Below are 16,731 nucleotides of genomic sequence, written 5' to 3' on the forward strand. Positions count from 1 at the left end.
TTATTGCTAGCCTATAATACTTTGCCAACAAAAGAAGCATGATGGAAAATCTGACAGAGACACGTCTGTTCCTATAGTTCAGCTTAAACAAGGAATTTACCGAAGTTTATTTTGTCTTGGCATACGTTTCTGTTTTTCTGTATTCCAAAGAGTTTGTGATAGTAGGGAACAATCCATGGATGGATAAGTTGCCATGGCAACCTTACCTCCTGATCTGTCAGACCGACTGGAGCTGACAGAAAGTGAGAGCAAGCAAGAGTCACACTGGAGGTGAAAGAAGGAATGGAGGAGGTGGGGTGCCTTGGGTCAGCTGAAGTGCTGCCAGAGGTTTTGACAGCAGTGCAGTAATGAACAGGAGGGATGGAGTCATCGCACGGGGGTCTCCAGAGGGATAACCTCTTAATGGTTAGGCCATCTGAAACCATTATTCAATGACAAGACACAGACAAATATCCACAGATGCATTTTCAGAACAAATTCCAGTATATCAGAAATAGTAAGATTAAAGAAACACTTTAAGAAACACACACACACACACCCTTATGTATGTGTCACACAAACATATTCTTGTCTATTGGTTTCAAACTATTGGTTTGATAATGATGAACATATGTAATTTCTGAAGTTCTCAGCTGCTGCCGTTGATCCAGAAACTATGTGCTGTAGTCAAATTGTACTTTGGATTCAGAGTGTGGAATTCTCAATATTTTTTAAAATTTATACTGTTTTTCTTTTCTTTTTTTTTTTGAAGATTTTGAATTTCATATGGTCTTTTGTCTTATACTTATACTTATATACTTATACTATTTCTATTAGAGTATAATTGTTCCTCAGGGTTGTATTCTCTGTTATTCACCAGACTCTATGGTAGGGGTGGGCAATTAATTTCCCCCAAGGAGCCACATATGAAACTGGGACTGTTGTGGAGAGTTGCACCAATACGCTTATAAAGAGATAAAACTAATATCGAGCAGAATTGAGTTTGGATTATTGGTGGTTCCTTATTTTCAAGTGTTTATCTTGTACTCTATCAGTTCCAGGACTTGTTCCCTTTGTTTTCCCTGCCAGTCAAGTTCTACATATTCAGTGTTTCAGTTTTCCTTTCCAGATTTATTTTGGTAGTCATTTGTTTGTTTGTGTGTATTTAATTTTAATTCTTTTGTTATTTCCTTGATTAGTTTCAGTTCTGTCTTGTTTCGCTGGTGTTTCTCCCTGAAACTCTTTGATTGCTTCACGTGTATTTAAAGCCTTGGTCTTCCTTCAGTGTTTGAATGTGTGGTGTCAGTTTGATGTCCCTAGTGTCTGTCAGTTCATGTTTTGTAAGTTATTGAAATTTAATAAACTTTTATTATTGTTTTACATTGTTTTTTCCTTCTCGTGGACTCCTACTTTAATAAAACGGTCAGTTTTGCATTTACTTGCCTTTCCTGTTAGTCCTGCATTTGGATTCTCTTTCTTGCTGAACCTTAGGAGACTTTATCATTTCTGGAGTTTTGACATGCTTTCCTCTGTTATTGTATGTGGACTGTCCATCTCCACCCTTAAGACTTTATGCAGCCTTCAGGTCTCACCCTCAATTGAGTGTTTAGCCCAACAGAGCAAAGTGTTCATGAGTAGATGCTTAATGTCTGTCAGGCTATGGATGAAATATACATTTACTTTTTTCTCGAAATAGCTGTTTCCTTTTTCCATTCATGAAGGCATTTCTAGAGTGTTTTTTTTTACTTGGTTAGATGTTGTTAAATTCAGTTTTTTTTTTCAATTCAGTTCAGTCTTAATTATGCATCACCTAACTACAACAACAGTGTCCTCAGAATGGTTTATATTGAAAGGTAAAGACCCTACAACAATTCAAAGAAAACAGAGAAAACCCCAACAATCTTATGACCCCATATGAGCAATTGCTTTGGCACTTTGGCGACAGTGGGAAGAAAAAACTCCCTTTAAGCAGGAAGAAACCTCCAGCAGAACCAGGCTCAGGGAGACGCAGCCATCTGCCACCACCGGTTCGGGTGAGGGATAGAAAGCAGGACAAAGACACTGTGTGAAAGAGAGACAGGGATTGATAATAATTAGCAACTGAATGTGGAGAGGTTTATAAACACATTATTATGCTGCAATAGGCCTAGGCTGCTGGGGGATCCCCATGATGCATTGAGTGTTTCTTCTTCAGTTACTTTTTTCACTCAGGAAGGGAGGATTCAGGGTCACCTGGTCCAGCCCTAACTATATGCTTTAGCAAAAAGGTAAGTTTTAAGCCTAATCTTAAAATTAGAGCTAGTGTCTGTCTCCCGAATCCAAACTGGAAGCTGGTTCCACAGAAGAGGTGCCTAAAAACTGAAGGCTCTGCCTCCCATTCTACTTTTAAATACTCTAGGAACAACAAGTAAGCCTGCAGTGCAAGGGCGAAGTGCTCTAATTTTCGATTAACTGAAGGCTTTTCGAGGAGTTTTTAGGACATCCTGATAATAATGAATTACAGTAGTCCAGCCTAGAAGTAATAAATGCATGAACTAGTTTTTCAGCATCATTCTAAAACAGGATGTTTCTAATTTTAGAGATGTTGCACAAATGAAAGAAAGCAGTCGTACATATTTGTTTAATATGTGCACTGAAGGACATATCCAGGTCAAAAATTACTTCAAGGTTCCTCACAGTGTTACTGGAGGCCAAGGTAATGCCTTGAGGCTGTCAAGGTCTTTATGTCTTTAAGACATTCCTGCAGTTTAACTAATTGGTGTGTGTTATCATGTGTTTTAATGGATAGATAAATTTGGGTGTCATCTGCATAGCAGTGAAAATGTATGATATGCCTTCTCATGATACTGCCTGTAAACATAATTGGTAACCTTAGTGTGTGAAGAGTACTTTAGGGATTGGTTGGCTCAACAGAGCTCTGACTTTTTGTCAGCCTGGCTACAGTACTAAAGAGAAACCTAGGGTTGTTCATATTTTTTTCTATCAGTCATGAATAGTAAGATGTTCTAGATGTTTTCGTAAAGCAGCAAACTATTTTTTCAGGCTAAATAATGAACTTCTAAATTAGTGAGATGCCATTTCCTCTCCAGCTTACTGATCATCTGCTTTAAGGTGCACGTTTAAGAGTTCTGCTTGCAGCTAAACATGTCACTCCTGATCTAGTTGGGGAGGGGAACAGAGAAAAATTCAGAGTCCCACATTTTATTTGGCAAAGTTGCACACTTATTAAATATTAATTTTAGTGCTCTCCAACTGGTATAACCAAGTGTCATTACTCCTGACGTGAATTATAATTTTATGGAATTTATGTTTACCCTTAGCCAGCAGTTATAAATTTCCCTCAATGTCACCTGTTCTGTCCCCTGGAAGACAGTTGACTATGGTTGCTGGTGTCTCTAACTTTACACGTCTCAAAACAGAATTGACAATTACCAGAGTTTGTTCCTCAGTGGGTGTGTTGCCGAGCGTGGAAAACAGTTAGAAACATAAATGGGTTAGTGGTGGACCGAGCTTTCTGTTTAGAGCTACACTTCCTCATCGATCGTGGTTCAAGAGTAGGCAGTTTGTCTTATAATCAGAAGGTTGCCGGTTCGAGCCCCGTCTCCGACAGTCTCGGTCATTGTGTCCTTGGGCAAGATACTCCACCCGTTGCCCACTGGTGGTGGTCAGAGGGCCCAGTGGCGCCAGTGTCCCACAGCCTTGCCTCTGTCAGTGCGCCCCAGGGCAGCTGTGGCTACAATGTAGCTTGCCATCACCAGTGTGTGAATGTGTGCATGAATGGGTGGATGACTGAATGTAGTGTAAAGTGTTTTGGGGTCCTTAGGGACTAAGTAAAGCGCCATTTACCATTCATCACCATCACGTGAGCAGCACCGAGAACATAAAGATTACACTATGAAAAAAGATGTCATGTGTAAGTTTTTAATTAAATTGGCTAAACAGATGATGTCTGTAATTCCCAAGCAGTTAATGTACTATTTTTTGCTAATCACCTTAAAATTAAAGTTTTAATTGAAGTCTGCACTTCAATCACATTTTTTTTTATTTAAAGTCCATTTAAAATGTGTACTAGAGCCAAATCTATTAAAAAAGCTGTCTGTCCACCAAATTATGAACCTAATAATAATGGGGGGGAAAGGAAATGTAAAAAATTTGAAAAGTAATTTAGCTTGTAAACAAAGTCTAAAAATACCTCAGCCTCTGTTTGTTCTGTCAACATTAATTGCAAAACATCATGCCGCTGGTCTAATTTGTTACTATGTGATATGCATTGTACTGAGCTGCACAATGATCTGTATTTTAATTTCCCAGACATATAGGCACAAATTGTACACAGCTGAATATCCCCATTCTATCTGTAATGCATCTATACGTCTCATTTTAAGAAAAGCACTTTCTAAGCTGCATAGACATGAATAATTTTGTTTTCAATGTCGAGTACAAACTGAAACCAGGGTAAAACTGCTGTATAATTTCACACTTCTTTCTGCCTTTACTTGATAGCATAGAGAAGAGAGGACAGGAAAGCGGGGAGAGAAAGTGAGGGAAGACAAACAGCAAAGGACCTCAGGTCAGAGTTAAATCCAGGCCGCTGCATTGAGCCTTACAGCATATGGTCGCCTCCTCACCCTGTGAGCTAAACTGGCAGCCTAAAGTTCATATTTCTGAATCAATTCTTGTTTCTTTAATGAAAGTAGGCTATATTTGAAAGTAAATGTTGTCCAATGTAGTTCTGCTGCCAAGTGAGTGATATTTTTATATGACTTTGTTCCAATATCTCTTCTCCAATGCAAATACCAGCCCACTATTGTTGCCATTAAGATGACTAATGTGACTTGTTTGAGATTCTGCAGCTGGGAAGTATCCAGCTACAATCACAAATGGATGCAGTTGTCACTAATTGTAACAGCAGTCACTGCTTCATTTAATTCACCCATACATGTAGGATGAGTGAGTATTTACAGGATGAGCTAAGTCTAAGAACAAGAAAATATTCATTATTTCACAAATGACTACAAAAGCAGACGTCATTATAGGGCAAAAAATTCAAAACTGCCATGCTCGTGGATTTGGTTCTAAGAATTGGCACAAGAAGCTGATCTGAGACTTGAATCGGGATCTGTGTTAATGATGGACTGTAAATAATTAATCCTTCCCATTTATGAACTTAATTATTATTTATCTACAAAGATCTAAGGCATATCACGTTTTACAGCATACTTTGTTGAGCAGACAGACAGACATTAACATAAAGCAGTTAGGTATTTATCAGTCAATCATCCTAGCAAAAAAACAAAAGACATTCCTGTAGTTTAACTAATTGGTGTGTGTTATCTGGCTTCATGGACAGATAGAGCTGGGTGTCATCTGCATAGCAGTGAAAATGTGAATATGTCTTCTGATGATACTGCCTAAGGCATAGGTGTCAAACTCTGGCCCGCGGGCCAAATTTGACCCGCAGCCTAATTACATTTGGCCCGCAAAGCCATACCAAATTACTATTAGAGCTGGCCTACTGGTATTATACAGCTAATATATATATTGTTTAGTATTAAGCTTTGCTTGTTCCACATTCAGTTTTTCAGCAAAACGTGTTTGAGTCCATAAGAAAAGATTCATTCTTATATCTGGAGGAATACAGTACATATATTTCAATAAATATTAACGTTAGCCCGCGACTTTGTTCCAGTTTTGAATTTTGGCCCACTGTGTATTTGAGTTTGACACCCCTGGTCTAAGGGGTGTCAAGGGAAGCATGTATAATGTGAACAGAATTGGTCCTAGCACTGAACCCTGTGGAACTCCATAATTAACCTCAGTGTGTGAAGAGGACTGTCCATTTACAGGAACAAATTGGAGTCTACTAGATAAATATGATACAAACCACTGTGGTGCAGTATCTGTAATACCTGCAGCATGCTCTAATCAATCTAATAGGATATTATGGTAAACAGCATCCAACGCTGCACTGAGGTCAAGCAGGACACGCACAGAGACGAGTCCACTGTCAGCGGCCATAAGAAGATCATTTGTAACCTTCACTAAAGCTGTGATGAGCTCTGAAACCTGACTGAAATTCTTCAAGTAAACCATTCCTCTGCAGATGATCTGTTAGGCCCTTTTTTCTATGGGGTGCTTTGTCTTTGTCTTTTTTATTTTGCTAACATAATGCTTTATACAAAAAAAACCATAAAACAAACAGAGGCACAAAACAAAGAAAGCCAGTAGTATTGTTTGTTTGAATGGTTTTATGGGTGGAAAACAAAATAACTGCAATCTAAAATGTGGTGTCTGTACTCTCGCAGCTTTGAGGCACAAATCTCTGCCCCTGGGATCTCAGGTGAACCAGGCAATGAGTCCATAAAGTGCAGTTAAAGCACGCTAAAATCATTTCTTTTTATGAAAATTGCCTCAAACTCAAATCTGCTCTTACAAGGACAGCCACAGCATTACACTCACAAATGGATATATATACACAGCCCTGAGTCACAGTCAGTCCACTTTGGAACCTCAAGTGGACTACCAAGGAGACTGGGTCATGTGTAGGGTGATAAATCTCTGGGATGACACCTCTCTTTGGCAATGAGCTGTGCAATCACAGGCATTTAGTTAGGATGGTGACACTGACAGAAGACAAAACTGTGGGTTTATAGAGAGCTGTCAGGGGTATCTTTGAGTGACATGTGGGTTATCGTTGTAATGCCCACACTACATCCTAAGTATGTATTTCCCATGAACCTCAAAGGTGGACTGCAAGGTTACCAAATGATAGCAAGATAGTAGAGAGGAAAGGTGAGAAATGTATCTGTGCAAGGGGCCAGCTGTGGAAAAAGTCTGTGACAAAAGGTGGATGGGTGATCATAGCAAAAACCAATGCAATGCTTCATTACCTACTTAACCTTATTGCCATGCATTCTTCTATTCTGCTTTACTGTGTCTGAATTAATTTGCTTTGGATTTTTCTGACTGTCCCCATGTCTTCACCTGGCTGCCAGCCAGAACAGAGAAGAGCCAACAAAAACAAAAATGGACAGAGGTAAATCACAAGAGAATAGGAAGAGATAGGGTCCTTCTTGGATGTAGACAGTCATTTGCCCTGGAGTGATCTGTGGATTAGGGGCCAAGGCCTAGCTGCCCGATCTAAATTGCTCCACATACTGAAAAGATTAAGCTACAAATGAATGGGCCAACTGAGCTGATAGTCAGGCCTAAGCTCCAGTGGCGGCAGTAGGAGGCTATATTTTGATGCAAGTTTTGATGGGAGATTAACACAAAGAAGAATGTTTTTTCTCAAAGGAGAAAACACAAATAGGACTGTCCCAATTATATCCTCATCAGTGGCATTGATTTAACATTAATAATATCATCTATTATCAAAATAGGTCTTTGTTTAGCTTGACAACAACGTTTTTAAACTTGGAAATGTCAAATTGTGTCCAGTTTTTGAATTATTGTAGTTTAGTCCCCCAAGTCCCCATCAGATTGATGTTTCAAAAAACCCATAGCAGATATTCTTGTTAACACATGTGCATCTCATTTTTTAGATTTCTGAACAGCTTATTTTCTTCTTCTTGTTAGGGGAGGAATAGTGGATATATTATGCAAAGGATGCTGACTGTGGAGCTGCCAGGTTAGAGTAGTAGTGAAGAAGGACATGCAAAGGGTTGGGGTGACAGAATAGGTTGCAAGAAATAGGGTGGAGATGGAGGAAGATCCAATGTGGGAACCCTCTTAAAGGGGACTGCTGAAAGAAGAAGAGGAAGAAGAATGTAATGTAATAAAGAACGTGTAGAACCCAAAACGTGTTGCTTCTTCTTGTTGTGTAATAATATCCAATAGAAGGATCAAGACAAAGTAGAGTGGCATACTTTACAAATAAATGTTCATACACTGAGTGGATTAGGATGCTCTGGGTTAATTTAATAACTGCTGAACCAGCTACAGCAGCTAGAGCTTATGGGATGAGGTTTTAAAAACCTCATCCCATCTCATAGTAATAGAGATCTTTTACAACCATCAGGGGAAATTACTGCCAATTTCTTGGTGGTCCATGTAATTAACCCATGTCAGCTTTCTTAGACTCACAAAAGATGGAAAATAAACCCCGTGTAGACCCTAACCTTTCAATCTGGTGTCACATAAAGTGAAATGGGGCTATTTAAAGGTGGACAGCATCCCTAATTTTTACATGACAAAGCTGCTTTAAAATAATTTACTTCTAACAGTGAAGGGGAAAATAATTTTTTCTATTGATGAAAAGTTTGTCTATAGATGGGAATTCATTATCTTCTCATGCTCTGGGAGGCTCAAGAGGGTGGATGTTTGTTGTTAATGGAGTCAAGCCTAAGTTAAAGTCTCCCCACTCACATCTTTTTGTGTATGAGTAGAGAATTGTCTTACTCCTTGTTCGAGCTCCTCACTAGAGGAAAGAGTACTGGTCATACTCGAACTCATTGAATGAAATGCCAATTGAAATTCTCTAATTTCAATAGCCTGAGTAACAGCACAGGCCAGTTAAGTGTAAGGACAGACTACATTTTCTACCTGATCTGAGCTGAAAAGCGACCACGTTTGATGATGACACGTTTGCCCAAAGACAACTGCATGCAAAATCATTGCCTAGAACAGGAGTGTCCCAGTCCAGGCCTCAAGTGCCGGTGTCCTGCAGGTTTTAGATCTCACCCTGGGTCAACACACCTGAATCAAATGATTAGTTCATTACCAGGCCTCTGGAGAACTTCAAGACATGTTGAGGAGATAATTTAGCCATTTAAATCAGCTGTGTTGGATCAAGGACACATCTAAAACCTGGGGGACACCCTCGAGCCCTTGAGGCCTGGAGTTGGACACCCCTGGCCTAGAATGAGGTCAACACCCACTGCAGACAATGCAGGCTGAAATCCCCACAAAATAATAGAATCTGCTTCCAGTTTGTATTCTGGAAGCAAACACCATCTCTACTTTCAAGATCAGGCTTAAAACATTCCCTTTTGATAAAGCACGTAGTTAGGCCTGGATCCTTCCTTGTAAAGCAAGGTTTACACAATGCTTTACAAGATTTCGGGTGATCCCTGAAGCTAGCTTATTGTGTGGTAGCGACTATTCAAAACATTTGTGTTAAATGTTTGAGTCAAATGTCCCCATGTTATTACTCAGTTATTTAGCACTAAATGGTTGTTGTGTCTGCATTGCAACCACAGTTTATGAAAGCAGCATGCTAACCAAGCTTGCTAGTATTAACTGATAAAGTAGCAGTCCACCCTTTTACCTATGTAAGGTTTCACTCACACAGGGCCAGAGCCCCACAGTTGTGGTGTTGTGCCAAAAACCTCCTTGTGCTAGAAGATTTGTTGCAGTCATCTGTAACTTTCATGAAGATGCTAACTTGTCTGCAGAAACTCACCAGCTACTCTCCAAGTGGTAGGCAATAATCTTCTGATGGAAAAACTAAATGCTGTAGCCTATCTCTGATCCACTGTTTTAAAAGCTGAGCTAATGCCATTAAAGAGCAAACACCAGTATCTGCAGCCATCATAATCTCATTTTCAATTTTAAACTTTTAATTCAATTCATTTTACGATAAAATGATTGAAATTGATTAAAAATGTTATGCACATCTTTTTTTTTTTTTTTAAACAGATACAAGATCTTTCCCTATGCCATTACCAGGGGTACACTGACCAGTCACTAGACCTGTATGAATTGGAAATCACAGTAACTCTTAGCACCTTTCAGAAACCCCACACAATTTGTTGGGGAATACCTATTTTTGATTTTTTTGATTGCATGATGTTCCTGGGACAGAGTGAGATGGAGGCAGATAATCCACTGTGACAACACCTAAAGGGACCAGTCGAAAGAAGAAGATGGTGATCATCTAGAAGGAAACACGAATAAAAAAGGCCCTCAGATTTTTATGTAAATTTTGTTTTGTCATTTCATTGAGCACGTTAAGAGCTGGAATACAAACTAACAAACACTGCATTTTCTTTAAATGGGATTGTGTGGGCAGCACGGTGGCACAGTGGTTAGCACTGTTGCCGCACAGCAAGAAGGTCCTGAGTTCAATTCCAACATCAGGCCGGGGTCTTTCTGTGTGGAGTTTGCATGTTCTCCCTGTGTTTGCGTGGGTTCCTTCCGGGTACTCCGGCTTCCTCCCACCGTCCAAAGACATGCAGCTTGTGGGGATAGGTTAATTGCATAATCCAAATTGTCACAATGTGCGAATGAATGTGAGTGCGAATGGTTGTCTGTCCCTGTGTGTTGGCCCTGCGACAGACTGGCGACCTGTCCAGGGTGTACCCCGCCTCTCGCCCTATGACAACTGGGATAGGCTCCAGCACCCCCCGCGACCCTGAAAAGGATAAGCGGATGGATGGATGGGATTGTGACTATGGCAGGGGTAGGCCTTACCTTCACTGTTTCAGTGAAGGGAGAGTTTTACTCGCTCTGTAACAGACACAGACTGAGGGAGGAGTAGCGGAATAAGAGAGAAATAAAAGACTGCAAAAGCAACATCGTCTGCAGTCTCTGCAACTCCCCTCCCCACCATGTCTGTTGAATTGTCAATCATTTTCTCAATGGAGCAGATGGAGCAGGACAGATGTTCCACTAGAGTATGGGAGTGCTTATTTGCCTGTGCGTGTCTGAGTGGAACACTGAAGGAGACATAGTGAATAAATTGAATCTGCAAGGAAAGTGGACCAAGGAGGAAAAGATAATAAAAGGAAACAAGAGCATTTTAAGACACCCGGTATAGATAACCTGCTAGCTCATGTTGGTGTAGTTCATTAAATGATCAGTAGGAGATCTAGTGCAAATTCTCCAAAAGAAATATAGATAATTGTGGTTGAAAGCACATTTATACAATAAATGCTACTTTAATTTTATAGCTATGGGTTTGTAGATTAAGATTGCACATATATGACCTAATAAATGTCATTTATAGAACAACTGATATAAACATGTTACCAGTTCATATGTGATAGATTACTATTTAAATGGCTCTTAACTATTTTTACTGAGCACTACAAAGCACTTTAAACACTACATGCCACATTCATCCACTCATACCACACAAATTCATGCAGCACTTTAATTCCATGCCTTTAATTGCTTTTTCACTATACGCCCAGACGATTATAATGGATACACTGGGTGCAATTTAGGAACACTGGAAGCCTGCAGACTGGAAGAGCTAGGGATCAAACTGCTGACCTTCATTACAAGTATTAGTAGATTACTAAATGGCCCGTTCTATCACCTGAGCCCTAATTTGCATGTAAATAACATGAAATGCTAGCTAAAGTCACTCTAATTTATGTAGTTTTTTTTTTTATTTCAGTCTACTGTTATTTGTTATCTTCTTTGTGTATTTGAATGTGAAAATGGCATTGAAAAGATAAGTTGCTTTTTTTAAATGAAAAAAAAAACACCACCCAACAAGCTAGAAAAATGCTGTTAATGGTAAACAAATAATAGTTCAATAATAAAACATTCAGTCATATGAAAGTACTGCTAATGTGCAGAATATACTATTAAATCTCTGCCAGAAAGCACAATTTTGGAAGAGAGAGTAATTATTTGACCTCAAGTAAGCTGTTGCATTCTAAGGAGAGTTTACAGCAACTAAGTGTAGACTGCTTGAATGGAAAATATTATATTTTTTATTGTTGTTTTTTTTTTGTTGTTGTTATTTTTTACACAGTGTATTACGTTCGTTACAAGGCAGCAACAAAGGCTGAATCTTTTCATTCAAAAAAAGTTACTGAAACCAGCAGCGGGCGGAAATGTGAGACGCCGCAACAGCAGCACCATGGCCAGCGCCTGGCCGAGGCAGTGACAGCGGATCCTTGCTCCATTTTGGATGCAAACGGTGTTTTACAGGAAAAGCGGAAAGGGGAGATATGTGGTGGCCAAGCGCTCTCTTTGAATAAAATACGCCTGCCCTGGTCTCAGCCTCCCACTGCCGCTGTCGGGCTTGCGACTCAGAAAAAGTAACAAAGAAAAATAATGATTCTATGTCAAAACGTATTTCCTCACTCGATGTCATGTTGCAAACCAAAATAAGATAAGTCCTTTCAGTAAAAATCCGTTTGTTTGTTTTTTTATTCAAGCAGGCAAAGTTAAGATAGCTTGCGCTCATAAAGTCTACAATAAATGTAGCAGCTGTGATAAGACAGATAAAAAGGAAAACTGAATATTGAAAATGTCGATAATAATTCGCCTTTAGGCGTGTATCAGCTAAAAGTACGAGCTGTGTTTACTCTGTGCTAACTTAACTAAAGCCTACTCATGAAATGATGCGTCTAACCACACTGGAAGGTGTTACAGTAATCCGTTACTTCTCCGCCTCGCCTCTAACATCTCTACGTTTGCTGCTTTGTCTGCGCATCCTTGTGGGTTCTCCCTTCGCAGTGTCGGTGCTACGCCTCTCAGCCATTGGCCTCAGAGACCATCCGTCTTCCCTTCACAACAATAGACCCCTGCTCGCTCGCTCGCTCGCACGCACGCACACGCGCCTTCTGCTCACGCGCAGACACAAAAAGCGCGCAGTGCTTTCGAGGAGTGACGGTGAAATGTTTAAACTGCGGTTTGCCGATTCTTTCTTTCTTTCTAGCTTCACGTCGGCGAGGAGCGCAGGGAAGCCTCTGCGATGCGCTCAACGGGGGACACGTCGGAGTTGAAATAAGGGAAACATTGGGGCTTGGGTAAGAAAACCGGAAAGCGGTTTGTTGGGGCTTTTTTTTTTTTTACGAGGATGACTGACTGGTGACAAAGAATACGGGGAGCCCCTCTGGCTTCGGTTGACATCCGCTATATAACTTTACGGAAGACATTTTTGTGGGGACCGGTGTGCTCTTACTTGGACAGACAAAGATTTTTTTTCTTCCATCATTATTATTATTTTTGGAAGGGGAACCATGCCTGTCCGGAGGGGTCATGTTGCGCCACAAAACACATTTTTGGGAGTAATTATTCGGAAATTCGAAGGACAAAGTAAGTAGATTTCCTGGGTGTCAGGTACTGTGTGGGTGCACTGTGCTGTGCTGCTTGTCTTTTGTGTCTGTCCCGCTGCTCCTCGAGATCAGTTATTGTTAGGAATAGGCCTTCTTTTATACACCAGCAAGGCTTTGGATGGCTAACCCTGTGATGTTAATGCCAGAAATCCATGAAAGTCATTATGAGTCAATTACCATACTGTGTTATCGCGCACCAGGTTTGTTTAGGTCTGGTGTCCTTCTCATTTTCTCCTGCTCCGGTGGGAAATGTAGTTTAAAATGCTGCATGTGATATACACGGATTAAAGGATTAACGTAATTAATTACAGATTTTATCCCCCATATATGAATTTAGCTTTTAAAAATGGGTTTCAGTTATGCCTCAAATCTGGTTTTTACAACTCAAAAATGTGCATCAGTTGTCTCCACATTGTTGTTTTAAAAAAATGTCAAATTTAACGCCACCTCGTTAATAGAAAGTGGAGTATTTAAGCCTACTAAGGATTTACTGAACATGCTTATTGTCTAGAGCAATCCCACCTACATGTGAAGTTTCATAATTTTATTCAGTCAGCTGAGTAGCATTCAGGACTGTAATTCTGGATAATCCCATACAAACCAATACACCTACTTGTATTAGTTAAATAAAACATTTGTTATACTTTTTCATATTCTTATTTATGTGCAAATAGTTTAAAATTACATATATAAACACGGTAACACTCTTTCTCCCCCAATTTCTTCTCTGCCTCGTCACAGATAAGAAATTCATCATAGCCAATGCCCGGGTGCAGAACTGCGCTATTATCTACTGTAATGATGGTTTCTGCGAGATGACGGGCTTTTCCAGGCCAGATGTAATGCAGAAGCCATGCACTTGTGACTTCTTGCATGGCCAGTTCACCAGTCGGCACGCTGTGGCCCAGGTGGCCCAGGCACTGCTGGGGTCCGAGGAGCGCAAAGTGGAGATCACCTACCACCGCAAGGATGGTGAGTGTTGCAAGGTTCAGGTGACACATGCAGAACTTGACATAAGGCTGCTGCAATAGTCTGACATTGAAATCCACACTGGCTGGAAAGCTGCTTATGTTTTGACTTTATGTTGTGATCCCTGTTATACCTTTCGATGTAAAGAAATTGCTTAAAATAATACAGTTTTTAAATCTAGTGTTACAGTGTTTGAATTTGAATAGATTTTGTGCTGCTATCTGCAAGGAAAGCCTGTAGATGAAGAAAAAATACGTGAAGGGTGACTTGTACAACATCTGCCAGTGTAGGTACATTTAGTGTGTAATTTTTAGTTCTGAATCAGTTCTAGCTGGAGCATTTTGCAGCAGCAAATCACTAAGTGCACCCATTTAGAACCCTGAGGGGGGAAAAGAGCAACTGTTAAAGTTTTGTCTCCCATGATGTCCAGTTTTGAAATGATGCATGCACTGAATGACTGGGAAAAGGTGTTCATTAGCCTTCGCCGGATAGGACACTCCGGGAAGGATGTAGCTCAGCTCCCTTAAGACCAATGTGAAGATAGTCAAGCGTGCGGTTTCTCTCTTTCTGTTCTTGCCATCTCTCGGTTTCTCCTCAGTTTACTGAACACATATGTCACTCTTCATTCTGCTACTTTACATTTTCCAGTGTAAGCCTCCATAGGTGTGGCAGTTGTCTGTAAATGACTCATCTATGATTAAGATGATGTAGCATGCATATGCTAATTCATGACTTGACAGCTGGGATAGTTTTGATGAAATACAAAGTTAGCTCCAAAGTGAAAGTTTAACTGTTTGATTCACATCAACTGTGTTGGTTCAGGGAGAGTTCGTGTGCTGTCCTCTAATCATGGTATATGTATTCAGATGATTAAGTCTCCTTGCGTAACACTTAAGGACCAGTAAAGTTGCACTGTGATTCAAACAAGGATTAATAGTTTTGTAAGAACTTTGTAGGGAGGATCCCCATGTGGTTGTGTGTTTTAGGAATTGTTTATTTTTTTGTCTTGAGCTCAGGGATCATTCTACAGCATTTCTTATGACTTTTAAGAGTTGGCTACAACATCAAGTAATAATACTTGTATCAATATGTAATGACCAACGACCTATAGGGCCAGTATCTGCTTCGGAACAGAATGAGCACTGCCAGAGCCCTACAAAATGACCTCCAGCAGGCCCCTAGCATGAATGTCTCTGACCAAACAATCAGAAACAGAGTTCACGAAGGTGGCCTGAGGGCCCAACATCCTCTAGTAACATTGTTCAGCATGACCGGTTGGGTGGTGGGTCAGTGATGGTTTAAGGAGGCATATACACGGAGAGACACACAGACCTCTACAGGTTCAGCAACAGCACCCAAACTGCCATTAGGTATCAGGATGAAGGCCTTGGACCCATTGTCAAACCCTATGCTGGTTCTGGGTTCTTCCTGGTGAACAAGAATATCTGGCTTCATATGATGAGAGTATGCAGGCAGTTCTTGGAGGATGAAGGAACTGATACCACTGACTGACCTCCACACTTACCTGACCTAATGCCAATACAACCCCTCTGGGACATTATGTTTGGGTTCATCCAACATGGCCAGGTTGCAGATTGTCCAGGGGCTCAGGAATGCCCTAGTCCGTATCTGGATCCCCCAGAACACAATCTATCGTCTCACTGGAAGCATGCCCTAACATTGTCAGGCATGCATACAAGGATGTGGGGGCCATACAAGAGTACTATTTTGACTTGCTTCAACAAAATCTATTCAAAATGGACAAAATGTTGTTTATTAAACAACACTTTTTGGCTTTTGTCTGGAAAAACAAAAGCTAAAAAGACTGTCTTCAATTACATTATACTTTGAATGGGACCATACTTTAACATCCAAAGGAGTCTTTGCAGATGTTTAAGTTTCAAAAATACATTTTAAAGGTGGACTGGCGAGACCATAGGGCAGTTTTTAACTTTGCCTCAGGTCATCTTCAATGAGGCAGTTTCCAATTAACATGCCTGCACTTCTCGAGTTTGTTTACACATTTAAGTTGATCGTGCGTTTCTGTGAAAAGCTTTGGACTTCAGGCGCTGTAGTTGAAATCCTGAAATTGACTGTACTTTTGCAGTTTTCAGTCATTTGTTCCCATGTATTCAAATTCAAAATGGGGGGGGGCTTTATTTTGAAATAAATGCAGCTTTTACAAAATGGTGTTATATCTCTGCTTTTGAAATGACATTTTTTCAGGGACAGTGAAATAACATCCTGTCAGGAGGATTTGTTTTGACGCTTGATGTGTAATCGGCGCTGTGGTTCAATCAGGATGACGCATGCTTCAAAGACTGAGCTTTTTTTTGTTTGTTTGTGTGAGTATGATTGTGTATGTAATGTATAAGAAAATCCAGACCAAAAGAAGGTGATGTAGATTAGGTCAAAAGCAGCTTATGGAGCAGTCACAAAGACATAGATGTTTGTGGTCAGAGGTTAAAAGAAAGTGATAAAGATAGAGAAAAATTCTTGAGGGAATAGGCAGAGAGGAGATGTCAGCCCATGTTTTTAAGAAAAGTGTTGTGCTACAGCCTGAACCTGTAACACCTTTCAATATAAAATCTAGCTTTGTGTTATATTGGCCTTGCTGAGCTTTTTGTAAATGTTGCATCAGTAATGCTACATTTTCCCTTTGCTTATCTAAATGGTTTTGTTCTATATTATATTTATAATTATATTTTACATTCTGAAACCATAAAGTCCATTTCAGATTTTTTATTGATTGCATGAGAACTTT

General features: G+C 40.1%; 1 protein-coding gene across 4 annotated transcripts in view; it reads left to right on the forward strand.

Annotated features, from left to right (window-relative positions):
- The first annotated feature begins 12,389 nt into the window (after positions 1-12,389).
- LOC102202326 (potassium voltage-gated channel subfamily H member 7-like) overlaps positions 12,390-16,731 on the forward strand; it is a 69,620-nt gene continuing 65,278 nt past the window's right edge. For all 4 annotated transcript variants that reach the window (XR_001290513.1, XM_005744254.1, XM_005744255.1 and 1 more), the window contains exons 1-2: positions 12,390-12,978; positions 13,740-13,970. Coding sequence is in view for 3 of the 4 variants with exons in the window: in XM_005744254.1 (XP_005744311.1) it covers positions 12,903-12,978; positions 13,740-13,970 (307 nt within the window). In the remaining variant the exon portion in view is untranslated. The remainder of the gene's footprint in view (positions 12,979-13,739; positions 13,971-16,731) is intronic.

The sequence above is a fragment of the Pundamilia nyererei genome, unplaced genomic scaffold (assembly GCF_000239375.1).
Source record: "Pundamilia nyererei isolate P.nyererei 1_Seehausen unplaced genomic scaffold, PunNye1.0 scaffold00141, whole genome shotgun sequence".
Taxonomy (NCBI): Eukaryota; Metazoa; Chordata; class Actinopteri; order Cichliformes; family Cichlidae; genus Pundamilia; species Pundamilia nyererei.